The sequence below is a fragment of the Dromiciops gliroides genome, chromosome 1 (genome assembly GCF_019393635.1).
Source record: "Dromiciops gliroides isolate mDroGli1 chromosome 1, mDroGli1.pri, whole genome shotgun sequence".
Lineage (NCBI taxonomy): Eukaryota > Metazoa > Chordata > Mammalia > Microbiotheria > Microbiotheriidae > Dromiciops > Dromiciops gliroides.
In genome coordinates, this window is record NC_057861.1 from 320,524,136 (window position 1) to 320,539,636 (window position 15,501).

At 37.3% G+C, this 15,501-nt stretch overlaps 1 protein-coding gene across 2 annotated transcripts in view; it reads left to right on the forward strand.

Annotated features, from left to right (window-relative positions):
• The window catches only part of PSTPIP2 (proline-serine-threonine phosphatase interacting protein 2), a 72,841-nt gene extending 57,973 nt beyond the window's left edge, over nucleotides 1-14,868 (forward strand). The window contains exons 9-15 of one of the 2 annotated variants that reach the window (XM_043979974.1): nucleotides 1,425-1,504; nucleotides 4,705-4,803; nucleotides 7,864-7,960; nucleotides 8,067-8,145; nucleotides 9,674-9,708; nucleotides 10,907-10,964; nucleotides 12,828-14,868. In XM_043979974.1, the coding sequence (XP_043835909.1) occupies nucleotides 1,425-1,504; nucleotides 4,705-4,803; nucleotides 7,864-7,960; nucleotides 8,067-8,145; nucleotides 9,674-9,708; nucleotides 10,907-10,964; nucleotides 12,828-12,834 (455 nt within the window). In that variant the 3' untranslated portion in view covers nucleotides 12,835-14,868. The remainder of the gene's footprint in view (nucleotides 1-1,424; nucleotides 1,505-4,704; nucleotides 4,804-7,863; nucleotides 7,961-8,066; nucleotides 8,146-9,673; nucleotides 9,709-10,906; nucleotides 10,965-12,827) is intronic. The other variant, XM_043979967.1, reaches the window with a different exon arrangement.
• Nucleotides 14,869-15,501: the final 633 nt, after the last annotated feature.

Consider the following 15,501-nt stretch of genomic DNA (forward strand, 5'->3'; position numbering starts at 1 on the left):
TCTTTCTTTCTTTCTTTCTTTCTTTCTTTCTTTCTTTCTTTCTTTCTTTCTTTCTCTCTCTCTCTCTCTTGTCCTCTTCCTCTTCCTCCTCCCCCCACTTCTGTCTTGTTTTCTTCCTTCTCAGGTTTTCAGCATATTCCTTGACTTTGGACTTTATGTCAATGTTTTGGTCTGCTCACTTTTGATGGGGGCCTGACCTTCAGCCTTTTTATGTCCCTTGGTTGCTTTCACTGCTCAGTCTAGGGGCCTTTAATTTTTTGGTGTTTCCAAACATTTACTAGCAAATTACTTAAACCTTTATGTGCAGGGGCAGCTAGGCGGTGCAATGGATAGAGCACCGGCCCTGGATTCAGGAGTACCTGGGTTCAAATGCGGCCTCAGACACTTAACACTTACTAGCTGTGTGACCCTGGGCAAGTCACTTAACCCCAATTGCCTCACTTAAAAAAAAACCTTTATGTGCATCAGCTTCCTAATATGTATAATGGGGATAATAATAGCACTTATAACTCAGGTATTGTAGGGATCAAATAAGATATTTGTAGATTGCTTAGCACATAGTGCCTGGCACAGTAGGCATTTATTAAATATGCATTCCCTTCTCCTGCCTCTTATTAGCAAAAGTGCTGATGGGAAATATAGTTTTTCACAGGTGGAAGGAAGAGCTGAAATAAATACCATGAGGCAGGATGGGGAAGTCTGATCACTTTTGAACCCCATTGAGAGAGGAGCCTAGAGGTTCAGACACACAACAACAATGAGCTAATTGCAAGGGGAAGAGCACAGCTATCCCCAAACTAGATCTAATCCTGAGCAGTTGGAGCCTTGTCTGGCTCACTGACCCATTTAAGGAAAGATCTACTTGGATGGAATTTTGTGCTTTCCCTGATTAGCACTGTTACTACAACCTGGTCAATTGCCCCCTTCTCATTTCTTCCCCTTGCCCTGCCCTGTAATTGGCCTCACTTGCCCTTGGGAGTTTCCTTCTCTCTTTAAACAGCATTTGTTATATTTCCTTTTATAAAGGGTTTGTCTCCAGATAATCTAGTTGATTATTACTGCATTCTTATAGACTGTTTGCTCTAAAGGAGTAGACCATATAATGAGGAAGGGAAAAAGGGAACCCATGGACTCAGTAGAATTAACCTTTATCTTATATTAAGTTGTACTCTTCCTCCCTTCTTCCCCCACTCTTTCCACAAAAGGGGCTTCCCTTGGAAAATGAGAATATTGATGCCTTCCTCTTCCTATTTTCACAGGGACCCTATGAGGATGAAAGAAATAATCATGTCCACAATATACTTAGTTATTCTTTGGTGAATGGCAATATTGCAGCTAAACAGAAAGAATGTCTAATTTTGTTTTGTTTTGTTTTTAAACAGAATCTTCATCCTTTTTCTTGCTAATTTCCATTTCTCTTACAGACAAAACATACTTGTTGAACATCAATTTGCTGGAGAAAATAAGGGAAGACTGGCAAAATGAACACGTCAAAGCCTGTGAGGTAAAACTGCTTGGAATGGGAGGGACTGCCTCTGAAAACTGACTTATGCAAGCAGAGGATTTTCTCTACAATGATAGACAATGCAATTTTCATAAAATTGTAAAATCTAAGGGCTGGGGGACGGGGCAGCTAGATGGCGCAGTGGATAAAGCACCAGCCTTGGATTCAGGAGGACCTGAGTTCAAATCTGGCCCCAGACACTGACACTAGCTGTGTGACCCTGTGCAAGTCACTTAACCTTCATAGCCTCACCAAAAAACAAAAACAAAAATCTAAAGGCTGGAAATGAGCTTTTACTCAACCCCCCCCCCCCTCCAGAAAGGCTCTTACAGATCATATAGTATGACTGCCTTGATGCCTCTCAATGACTCTCATTTGAGAGATGATATAGATGAGTGGGTCGGGGAATTCGTCCACCAATTCAATACTCGGGACTCAGGAAGAAAGGAGGCCAAAGCATATAGAATTCATTTATTCTTTCGAAAGAAGGTGCCCATGCTATCAAGACATGTGACACACCAAAGCAATAAGTCAAGCCATTTTTATACTTTTTTGCAAACAAGCACAGGATGTGATAATGAAGCTGAGACCAGATGGTCTGTGACACATCTTTCCCTCTCAGAGCAGAATCCCCTTGACCCTAGGGTCCCAACAATGGAGTATTCTTTTATTCTTTATTTGATTTCTCTGATTTCTCAACATAGCCGAAGATAAATTTTAAGCCTGTCATCCTTCTAAAATTAACACGGCTACAAAGCAATGCTGAAATACCTGAGTGAGTTTTCCTGTTATTTAAGTTGACCATCTTCAGAGACAGGGGCTAAGGCGGTGGGGGGGGGGGCGGTCAGTGGGAACTATGAGATCTGAACATAATCCTCTCATAGAGGACCAGAGAGAGGATAGGATTTGCCCAAGGTTTCAAAAGTGGGAAAAAATTGGGATTAGAACAAATTTCCCAATTCCTGATTCTTTCTGTTTAAATTGTCAGAATATTAAGATGACTAGAACCTGGCTTTCTATTTTCAAAATTTTCTCTTTCAATATCTTCTAACATTCCTTAGAACATATTCCTTTCCTTTCAATTACTTTCATGATTTTTGAATTGAGTTAATTTTTAATTTTCCATAGCATAAGGAAGGGAGTGAAGCTTGGTGCTGGTTAAGTACAAAATAGCACTTTATCCAAAAGTAATTTGTATTTAGTCTGGGAATGTATGTGAATAAACATGCATGCATGTATGCATAAACATATATATATACATAATACATACATATGTGCAAATATGTGTATATATGTTTCCTTTGAAGACCTGGGATCATCTGCCATGACTCATACTGGCTATGGGATCCTATTCAAGTTATTTAATCTCTTAGTGTTCTTGTTGGCTCTTTAAGACTCTAAGTTACAGATGAGCTAGTGATTTGCATCTATGGAGGGAATTTTCATACCAGAAGTTCCCCCAAACCTAGAAAATCATAGATCCAGGCATCTCTTTCTCAACTTAGATGTAGATTTTGATATGTTGTTCAGTTTTTTTCAGTTGTATCCAAGTCTTTGTGACACCATTTGGGGTTTTCTTGGCAAAGGTACTGAAGTGGCTTGCCATTGTTTCTCCAGTTCATTTTACAGATGAAGAACTGCAGCAAACAAGGTTAAGTGACTTGCCCAGGGTCACGCAGCTAGTAAGTGTCTGAGGTCAGATTTGAACTTACAAAGATGAGTCTTCCTGATTTCAGGCCAAGCTCACTATCCAACTTTGCCACCTAGTTGCCCAGATATTGATATAGATGTAGATATAAAATGAACTATATATTATTTATGTCTACATGCCTATCTCTGTCTACTTATCTATCCATCTGTCTATTAATCCATCCAGCTGTCATCTATCTATCTATCTATCTATCTATCTATCTATCTATCTATCTATCATCTACTTTCCTACCTATCTATCAATATAGATACTAATAGGCAGCTAGGAAGTATGGTAAATCCCAGCTGAAACACTCACCAGTTATATGACCTTGGGGAAATCACTTAATCTCTATTTGCTATAGTTTCCTCTATTGTAAAAGGAAAATAATAATAGCACCTACTTCCCAAGGTTGTTGTCATGATCAAATGAAGTAATATTTGTAAAGTGTTTAGCACATTGCCTAGCACAGAGTAGGCGCTGTATAAACGCTAGATGTTATCATCGTTGGCATCAGCATCATTATTATCATTATTTTGGGAATATTAATTGGGTATCTGGATTCTTAGAATAGTTTTCTTCCTACCCCTCCAAGTCTAGACCGTAGTCTCAATTCTGATCAGACTGTCCATCAGTCATCTAACATTAGTGGAGGTAGGAGAGGGAGGAGAGACCACAAAAGGAAATCAAAAGGGTTTCTGTGAAAGGAAAGCAAAGTAGACGCCTGGATCAATTTACACTCATTCAAAATTTTTAAAAATCATTTAAATTTGTATTATTGACTTTTAAAACATCTTTCAATTGCATTCTTTTTATAGCTTCACAACAACTCTATGAGGTACATAGGCCAGATGATGTTGTTGTTGGTGGTGGTTTGGGGTTTTTTTGCGGGGCAATTGGGGTTAAGTGACTTGCTCAGGGTCACACAGCTAGTAAGTGTTAAGTGTCTGAGACTGGATTTGAACTCAGGTCCTCCTGAATCCAGGGCTGGTGCTCTATCCACTGTGCCAACTAGCTGCCCCTAGATGATGTTTTTCACACTTTACATATGAAGAAATTAGGGCAGAGAGTAATGAAGCATATTTTCCCAAGTTGTACAACATCAGTGGCCAAGCCAAGACCATAATCCAGGACACCTGACCTAGTTTAGAGGTCTTTTTTTTTAAACCACATCCCACTGACTCTCAAAAGTAGGGGTGGGTGGGTGAGATGAATGGAACTAAAATAAAAAACTTGAGTTTTAGGTCCTTCCCTCCCCTTGCTCTTTCTAATTTATTGTTATTAAAATTAATTTTCATTCTCTGAGTACACAACCAAATGATATGAGGGAGTATGCCTAGGAGTTTACTGGGTGATGAATGGAAGCCAGTTTGGATTTAATACACAAATTGGGCAATGCACATTGATCACTGAGTGTTTTTTGTGTTCCTTAAGTCATCACGATATAAAGATTACATCACACTATACCATTCCCTTGCATAAATGTATGCATCAATTTATATTTCTTTAGTTCTTCGAGATTCAAGAATGTGAACGAATAAACTATTTCCGGAATTCGTTGTGGATACACATGAATCAGCTCTCAAATCTATGTGTCATAAGTGACGAGGTAAGCAGACCAGTATCATTTCCAGACCTTTTAGGTAAATATTGTATTGAATTGTGGAATCTTAGAACTGCAACCATAGAGTTGGCTTTGTAGTCAAAAGACCTGAGTTCAAGTTCTGGCAGTCCAGTTACCTTACCTGGATATCCTTGGGCAAGTTATGTAACCTTTTGGGGCTTTGCTTTCCTTAAATGCAAAAATATGGGAGATGACTCAATGACTTACCTCTAAGGTGCCTTCTGGCTCTAGAGCCCCTATTCTATGGAAGATAGTTTAGAGATCATCTAGTTTAGACATTCATTTTCCAGCTGAGGACTTGGAGGCCTAGAGAAGGGAAGTGACTTGTTCATACTTACATACTGAGTCAAAATAGAGCTGAAATCAGAATCAAGGTCTTGAATTTCCTAGCCTAACACTCCCATCTGAAGACATGTTCACCTATAGATAGTAGAATTCAGTTGTCTAAGCTTTTTCCTGTTAAACGTCATAAGCATAAAAAAATAAGCATTCAAAGTAAGTAATAAAATCATGAATAAAATTATAAACATAATATCCCATACATTATAACAAATAACACAGCAAATTTACAAATACCTGCCTGAAAAGAGAAATATGGTCATTGTCGCTTTCCTTCCCTAATTTTTAAAGTGAAGAGAAACCTTGAAGTCTGGACATTGAAGCATCTAAACAGTCAGGGCATCATTTAAGGGGAGCTTGTTTATTAGAAATGTATCCCAAATTGTCCTTATGTAATGTCGGAAATGGGGGCTGTTGCCTGTCCTGTAAGCACAACTCTGTTTAGCCGGGCATGCTATGAAGGAACCTTATATTGAGATAGTAGGTACTAGACAATAAAACCTGTATTTGTTATGACATCTCTTTTGCCTCTGGGCCTTTAATTTTAACCTGGAGGCCTGATCAACTGTCTGACTTGGAAATCTGACTGTAGCACCTATGACATGCCCTACACTGTGCTAGGCACAGATCAGAATGCAGAGTTGCCCCCTTGAAAGGCTCAACTGGGGAAATGAGACTCACATGCACAGAAAGTGAAATAAAAATATGAAAGTTACATAACATTGCAAGACAACAGCACCAGAGATGTCACAAGGCGGGGGAGAACAAGTACCAAATAAGTTTTATAGCAGTAATTCTGAAAATGTTGTCCAGGGACCCAAAGGTTCTTTAAGACTCCTTTAGGGGCAGCTAGGTGGCGTAGTGGATAGAGCACCGGCCCTGGCGTCAGGAGGACCTGAGTTCAAATCTGGCCTCAGACACTTAACACTTACTAGCTGTGTGACCCTGGGCAAGTCACTTAACCCCAATTGCCTCACCAAAAAAAAAACTAAGACTCCTTTAGGGGGCCCACAGAATTAAACCTACTTTCAAAATTATACTAAAATGTTTTAATTTTTAATATTGTAAATGTTGATAGTCATAACCCATGTAAACAAAAGCTCCTTGGGGGTCCTCAAATTTTTTTTTCTTTTTTTTTTCCTCAATCATATATATATATATTTTTTTTTAGTGAGGCCTTGGATTCAGGAGTACCTGAGTTCAAATCCCGCCTCAGATACTTGACACTTACTAGCTGTGTGACTCTGGGCAAGTCACTTAACCCCCATATCCCCACCAAAAAAAAAAAAGATCTGTAATGGTTTAGGTCTAAGCCAGGCCACTCTCAGCTTTGAGTGGCTGAAACAGACTTGAGCCTCTTGGACAGTCTCAGAATGACTTCAGTTGTCCATTGAACTAGATTGGGGATCAGTGTAGAATTAGACCAGGATAGTGCACTGAGACAAGATCATGGATCTCAAGTTGGACAGGACCTTAGAACCCATCTAGTCCAAAGACCTCATTTTACAGATGAAGACACTGAGGTGAGAAGTAAATGATTTTCTGGGGGTTTTATAGTGAAACAAGTATCAGAAGCATGAACAGAAGAATCCAGGGATTTCTGAAATTTTAGACCTGCCATCTAACAGAGAAAAAGCTTTTGATCCCAGTTTTCTCTGGACTACCACCAGGCTTAACCTGAATGTTCCTTACTGGCCATAAAATCACCTTTCTGACCAGTAATGCAATAGCCTCAATTATATTAGGCACAGTGAATAGGGATTTGTGAGGGAAGAGAAAGGTGCTAATGTGAGAGGTTTGGGGAAGGTACAAACATCATTTTTTGTCAATTGATTGGGTACATGGGGTAGATGATAATGAAGAAATAAGCCTGACACTAAGTTTGAGAACCTGAGTGATGGGAAGGATAGCAGTGCCCTCAATAGAGAGAGGAAAATTTAGAAGTTTAGAGTGTTTAGGTAACACTTTTGTTAGAGAGGGAATTTCAGAGTTCAAGATCTTTGATGAAGCCCTTGTCCAATGATATTGATGTTTTAGGTAAGATTGTGCCATTGAGTGGTTAAATTAGAGTTGTGAATTGAGGTCAACAGAGATAGGATGGGGGCAGCTAGATAGCACAGTGGATAAAGCACTGGCCCTGGATTCAGGAGGACCTGAGTTCAAACCCAGCCTCAGACACTTGACACTTACTAGCTGTGTGACCCTGGGCAAATCACTTAACCCTCATTGCCCCGAAACCCCCCCAAAACAAACAAACAGAGATAGGATGGAAATTTTTATTTCAAAATAAAATTGTAATAAAATTTTTGTGTCAGTTGATGTACGTGGTTAAGGAACTGTGAGGCTAGGCTAATAGAAAGGTTGAAATGGTTGAAACAATTGAAATGGAAGGATGGGGCTGCTAGCTGGTGCATTGGATAAAGCACCAGCCCTGGATTCAGGCGGACTTGAGTTCAAATCCAGCCTCAGACACTTGACAGTAGCTGTGTGATCCTGGGCAAGTCACTTAACCCTCATTGCCCTGCAAAATAAATAAATTTTTAAAAAGAAAGAAATTGAAAGATGACTTCATCATGGTTTTTTTTTTTCCCCAAGCAAAATCTGGAGAGAAATCCCAGTTATTCAGTGAATCTCCTATATGAATGAATAATGTCACAGCTGATAGAGTTACTGTGCCTTTTGATTTATCTGCTTCTCTTTTACTAGATGTATGAAGAAGTCCGTAAGAGTTTAGAAATGTGTAGCATTGAAAAGGACATTGAATATTTTGTAGTTCAGAAACAGACTGGACAAGTGCCGCCAGGTAAGTGGTTCAGCAGTGTTATTGAAGTAGCCCTAGGAGCTTGCTTGCCTTCAGTGCATTTTGGATAATCGCCCCTTGACTTCCTGTTTCTTTATGACTTTTACAGCACCCATTTTGTATGAGAATTTCTATAACTCCCAGAAAAATTCAGTATCGGGACGAAATCCTGGACCTAATGTGGGAAGGTAATAATGGACTAGTACTCTCATCTTGTTTTAAAGACAAAATGTTTCTTAAAACTTACTTAGATTGATATTTTTTATTTTATGTAACTTCATTTACAAATATGTCTCTCTCCCTCTTTCCTCCCCATTGAAACAAAGTTTAAAAAGGGAAGGGGGGGGGAAAGTTCAGCAAACCCAACTGCACATCAATTATGTCTGACAGTATATGTAGTATCCTTTATCTCTGCAAAGAGCGGAGGTGGGGTATGTTTCCTCTGTGGCCAAGCTTGGTCACAATAATTCCTTAGTTTTAAGTTTTGTTTTTGCTTTTGAAAAAACAAAACAGGGGGCAGCTAGGTGGCACAGTGGATAAAGCACTGGTCTTGGATTTAGGAGGACCTGAGTTCAAATTCAGCCTCAGACACTTGACACTTACTAGCTGTGTGACCCTGGGCAAGTCACTTAACCCTCATTGCCCTGAAAAAAGAAAGAAAGAAAAAACAAAACAAACATTTTGTAATGAAATTTTTCCCTTTTAATTTCTTAAGGTGGACTTAAATGAATAACTTACCCACTATATTCTCTGAGTGACATTACTAGAGATTTAACCATAGGGTATTTAGACATTAAAGTATAAAATAAGAAAGAGGTTCAGTAATTTCACCATTCCCTTCAAACTTAGTTCAGGTAGAACTATAAAAGATACTCTCAACTTCAAGTTAACTAATGCTCAAATATTCAAATGTATATGTGACTCATTGATTTGGGAGTTCCCTGCAACAATGTAGATTGCAGCCTATCCTGTACAAATTTTATGTATATCTTCCCATATGTTCCCTATAGTAACCCTGTCCAATGGGCTACATCCCTTCCTCAGTTTCTCCTGTTGTCTGTCCACCTATTATCCTTCATTCTTGTCTCATGATCTGATCATCCTTTCTCCTTATCATACATTTCCTTCATGACATCCTTTACTGCTATTCTTCAGAGTTCTTCCTTAGTTATACTTTTCAGGCTGCTGGCATCTATTTTGTACCAATCTGTTTCCCTCTGTGTGAAATTCATTTTTAACTCTTTGAGGACATCTGCATTCCCTGTCTTGCTATAGTATAGCAATGCTGGTTAGATCTTGGTATTAAAAAGATAAGCCTTTGCTTTATTATGTAATCATGAATAGGATAACTTTTTATCTTTACATCTCAGAAAAGGAATCAGAATTCTAGAAACAAGACAAATATGTCCAGTGTTTGACAGGAGGTCAGGTATGGAGTGCAGTAAGAAGTCTAAGTCCCTAAAGTCTCAATTTCGTTTCAGTTAAATTCCTGATTCACACGGGGCTGAGGGTAGTTACAACATTAACATCTGAAGCATAGGTTCTGGCAAAATAGTACAGAATATTGGATAGTTTATTTAAGGTCTGACGGAAGCTCTCAAATCAGAAATGAAACCTGATAATGAATGAAGAGAGTGGAGCCTCATTTTAACAGAATATAACAGGATTAACATAATCCAAAGAGAGAAGGACATTTAATTTTCATTTCTTTTTCAGGAGAGGACCTCTACCAATTCCTCAGACTACATCAGGTATGTCAGGACAATTCCTTTTTAAATACTTGAATTAAATTTTCTATAAGGCTGGTTATGTGGAATTTGACAAAGCAAAGGGAATAGGGAGCTAGTTTGTGAATTAATTACATGAATGAAAACTTCACTATAACCCTATTTATGAGAATGGGGTATTTGGTTTATGGCAGATTTATTTTTGTTGTCAAGCCAAAGAGATTTAGCTACTGAAGTATCCAAAGGAATTTCTTCTTGGGCAGTTTCCTCCATGAGTTATCATGCAAACAGTACAACCCTGGTGTAGTTTTCTTTGTATTATGTCCAAGGAGGGTAAATAAAAGGGAGGTAGATGTTAAAAAATAAAGACTGTATACTAATTTGTTTGCTTCCTCATGAACAAATTAAGTCTGATTTTCACAGGAAATTGGACTGATTTCTCACTTTCCCGCCCTTGTTTGAACTCTCACTGTGCAGTCATTAGCATAAAGTTTAGACCTTAATTAATTGTTCTCTAAATGTTTCTTGTGTGTGGGTTCTATGTTGTGATTCCCTCAGTGTTCAATACTACTTAGAGATAAACACATCAGACCTGCTATATTGTAAGTCCTTTGAAGGCTTCTCCCACAATCATCTTGCAGGAAGTTCTTAATTCTGGGTCTTGTATTCAAGGTGTTCCGAGTCTACTAAACTACATTATTCAGCCCACATCTATAAATCTTCACAAGGAGAGACTTGGTTAAATGCTTTGCAGAAATCCAGGCATACTATGTCTACAGCATTAGCCTGGTCTCTGCCCATCTAGTAACCTTATCTATAAAAGGAAACAAACTTAGTTTGGCATGGCCTGTTTTTGATGAATCTATGCTAGCTCTTAGTGATCACTGATTTCTTTTCAAAATGCCTTAAAGAAGTCCCTTTAATAATATGTCCCCAAATGTTGTCAGAATTTGAATTTCAGTTCAACGGCTTTTAGTTTAAAGAATTCACCTAGTGTTAAAAAATTTGTTCATCTTAATTTCTTCCATTTCAACTCATTTCATAATAGCAGCTTGACAATTTGATTATCTCATTTGTGTAACTTAGGGATATAATTGTTTTATATATCTCATAGGATTGTTCTGAGAAATGCACTTTGTAAAACTTAAAGTGTAATATGTAAATTATTATCAGTGGAAAAAATATTAGCTTTTCCTTCCTTTGTATTCTTTCTTTTTCACAGAGGATGGTAATTACTGCTTGGTGACTGAATGCAATATTAACTCTAACCAACACCAATGGTAAGAGCCTTTATTCTAGTTTGACATTAATTTAGGCAAACTGTATTTGTGGAGCCATTTTTCACCATTGATAAACACACTGAATTACCTCTGGGTGAATGGCATTATTGAGGGGAATGCAGAGAATGCATGATAAAATGGAGAAAGCATAGTTCTTGGACCCCAAAGACCTGAGTTCAAGTCCTATCTCTGACACTAACTGAGTGACCTTGGGGAAGATACTTTACTTCTGAGCACTAATTTGCTCCTCTGGTAAAATGAGGATAATAATATTTGTGCTACCTAGTTCACAGGGTTGTTTGTTGTGAGGAAAAGACTTTGTAGACCATAAAATGAGTTATCACAATGTTTATTCATATTATACAAATATCAATTTTTATCTCTATGCTGAGAGGAACTGTGTTGAATTAAATGCTGGCCTTGGAGTCAGGAAGACCTGGTTTTAAAGTGGCCTCTGATGCATATAAGTTGTATGACCTTGGGCAAGTCACTTAACTTCTTGCCCCAGGCAGTTATCTAGGGAAGCTACCAATCTGAATGATGAAAGGAAGTTCCATACTTGGAGTTCTCTACACTGATGAAATCAGGCATCTGTATCCAAACCCTCCCCCACTAAAAACAAAAGAAACAAAGGCCAAACCTTTTATCCCAAGGTTACCTTTAGTTCTCTTGTTTAGGCGGATTTTCCTCCATCTTATAGTGGTGATAATGATCCTTTTAATCTCTCTCCTTTTTGCTGGTTCACAGTATACCTTGTATATTTATAGAAAATAGTAATTATATTTTATGAAATTATATATTCATAGTGTCTGGCACATAGTAGGTGTTTAATATTTGTTGATGTATTGACTCAATTTAGCACTCGATTCTCTGGGTTCTTCCATTTCCTCCTATTTTCTGTTTCTTTATCTTCTCTTCTCAAATAGAGAAGCCATAGTGCTAGGCATAGAGTGATACAAAAATGCTTACTCAATTAGAATGCCCAGCAATTTCATAAATAGGGGTTCAATAAATAATAATTAAATTTGTTACATGGTATCTTAATGCAGGGAAATGAGTTCAGCTAACATTTTCACATGAATGTATAAGCAGGGTTTTTAACTAACTCTTTAGTTTTGGGAATTTAAATATGAATAAAAGAATAATATTTAAATCCACTAATTGTTTTTATTTGTTGTAGACTTCATCTGGCTTGTTCATTTCTATTTCTTTAGTTGTAACATATTTAACATGCAAATAAGAACAAAATCTAGCCCAAGGATTGAAAAAACCCCTCAATTATCTATTTTTTTTTTGGACATGGTCAATGTAATAATCTGTTTTGTTTGACTACAAATGTTTGTAATGGGGGGGGTTGGTTTTCGTGCTTTTTTTTCTTGTGTGTGGGAGGAGGCAGAGAAGTGGAATTTATTTGAAAAAAATTAAATTTTATAAAAATATAAGAAAATTTTAAAAGGTAGCTATCACAAAGATGACAAAAGATGGGAATAGTGTTGGAGGGGGTATGGGAAATAGAGGTATACTTGTGCATTGTTGATGGAGGTATCTCAACTACCATAAAATATTATCATGATCAATACAAGATCTAGCTCAGAGCTGTGTTTATAGTAGGATATTAATAACTGTTGATTCAAATTATTGAATAGTATAGAAAATTATATTTATTCTTCTATGGATTTGCTTTCTGCAATTTCCTTTCCTCTCTTGGAAAATGGGCTTTTTTTTTTTTGGCCTGCATACATACATGAATTTGAATTTGAATACACACAGACTCACACATACACATTCACTCATAGTCACTCATAAGCTGGTCAGCCATGATTGTTCCCTTCTAATAGACTGTGATTTGTTATCTTCTTTCAGGAACTAAAGACTCTCAACTTGATGCTTCTTTGACTATAAAGAGTCAATTCGGAGTGGATTTCGCTGCCATTTTGCATCAGTCATGAAGACTTTGAAGTGAACTGTTTCTTCTATAGTTTTTACTATTTTAAATTGATGGTCAAGTTTTTGTTGTACTTGTCATGGATGGGATATGAAAGTTCCTTGAAGACTCTATAAGATCCAGGCAGAAGAGAGTCTTCTTCCTAATCAATGTTAGCAATTGTGGATAATCTTTTGTTTTCTGCTTGGAAGCTATGAAACATTCATAGAATGGAGATTTGAATCTTTGTGTAGCAGAAACATCAGCTGAAGGGTCATCAGTGTGAAAGTTCCTTCTTGGTATCAGAGATAATTTTACTAAGAAAAAAAGAAGTTCTGTTATTCCTACAAGGTTTTTCAGTAATGGGACTATTTCATTGGTGGAGGAATCAGAACCTTAGAGCTAGAAGGGACTTTAGAGATTATTTCCTCCAGTCTTTTCACTTTTTAGGTGAGGAAACTGAGGCCTAGAAAGGTTATATGATTATCCAAGGTGCAACAGCTAATGGTAAAGTTAGGACTAAGATGTAGATCTCCTGGTTTCCACTACATCTGTTTTCTCTCCCTTCCTTAATGTGACCAGTGATATTACTGCTGACATTTAACCTAATTTCCTGGCTGCTTTACTGTTGAAAAAAAATTAGGACTGGTCAGGACCTATGATTTCATCAGTGAAAACAACTTGTGGTATGGAAATTCTTTCTACTAATGCAGTTGAGAAACTTATCGGTAACTTAAAATCTTAAAAAAAATTGTTTGGGGTACTGAATAATTTAAGTGATTACCTTGTGTTTGTCAGAGTCAGAATTTGAACCCAGCTTTTCCCAATTCTGAGGCCAGCCTTTTCTATACTACACTGCACTGCACTGTCTTTATTGAAAATACCAAGAACTAGGGGGCAGCTGGGTGGCGCAGTGGACAGAGCACCGGCCCTGGAGTCAGAAGTACCTGAGTTCAAATCTGGCCTCAGACTTAACACTTACTAGCTGTGTGACCCTGGGAAAGTCACTTAACCCCAATTGCCTCACTAAAAAAAGAAAAAGAAAAAGAAAAAAAAAAGAAAATACCAAGAACTAAAGTGTCACTTATTGTTAGGATAGATCACTGATCATGTGTGTAGTCTATTGATTCTTCTTCATAATAATTTTGGTTTTTCTCATGGAAAAAAGTATGTGTAAATGTATGTATACATATATATGAATATATATGTACATCCATCAAACACCCACACATAAATTGATATATGCATATACATTGTACATTTAACATGTGTGTGTATGTATTTTTTAGTATATATACATGCATATACACTGGACATTCAGACATATGAACTTCACGCTTCAAGGGACACTTTGGTCCTTCTGAAGTATAATATCCAAATTGATAGGGGTATTGCCACATAACTTCTAGAAAACTTCTAGCACTCTCAAGATGCTCAATAAATTTTAACTACCAACTTAAAATAATAATAGCATACACATAAAACTTTTTTCTTTAGCATGCTCTAAATGCTAACGCAAAAGATCCATGTTATTCTGCAAACTGCAAATTGATGCTCGAGCACTTTCATGAATTAAACTGGTTGAAAGCAAACTAAATACCGGTTATTTTCTTATACAAGTGCCTAGTGGATCTGAGGGAGTCAAGGCAGGAAAGTTGCAGAAACTGAACATCCTTTTGTGGTCATTTCACCATAGTAAAAATGGAGAAATTAAAGTGTGATAAAGATAATCAACTTCCTCAAACCAAAAAAAAATGTCAAAATTTTCCTGTTGGGGGAACTTAAAAAAAATTTATTTATTGTTGACTTCCTCAGGGATTTCACCTTTTTCTTTATCTATTGGAACCTCAAATATGAAGTCTATAATTATATGGAAGGGTTGATTTAAAGGGTTGAATGCTTTTAAGAAATGTTAAGAGTTATTTCTATTTTACTTTCTATTTGTAAAGATTTTTTGGAAAGAAAATTAAATTAATTGTACTGCAGTAATTCTTGGTGTTTTGTGTGTATCTGAGTTTTTTCTTTTGAATTTTTCTTTCAAGGAAATTTTTCTTTTTTGATTCTGAACTATACTCATTTATTTTAAGAAAAGTTTATTAGGGGCGGCTAGGTGGCGCAGTGGATAGAGCACCGGCCCTGGATTCAGGAGTACCTGGGTTCAGATCCGGCCTCAGACACTTGACACTTAGTAGCTGTGTGACCCTGGGCAAGTCACTTGGCCCTAATTGCCTCACTTTAAAAAAAAAAAAAAAGAAAAGTTTATTAAGGGCCTACTACATGTAGAAGAGTATGCTAAGCATTAGGGAACATACAAAGTTTATATCAGATAAACTCTCAGCTCCTTGGAGCTTATACCTAACTGAAACTAAAATTATTGCTAGGTAGTAAAAAAATGAAAACATCCTTTAGAGGCCAGACAGATATTGAAAGCCTGTAAAATATTTTAAATGACTTACAATTCTGAGAGAAGAGCAGCAGTTACATAGGGTCATAAGAGGAGTGTCAGAGAAAGGTTGTCATGTAGGGACAAAAGCATTGAGCTTAAGAAGTATGGGCAATGGGGCAGCTAGTTGGCTCAGTGGATAGAGCACCGGCCCAGGAGTCAGGAGTACC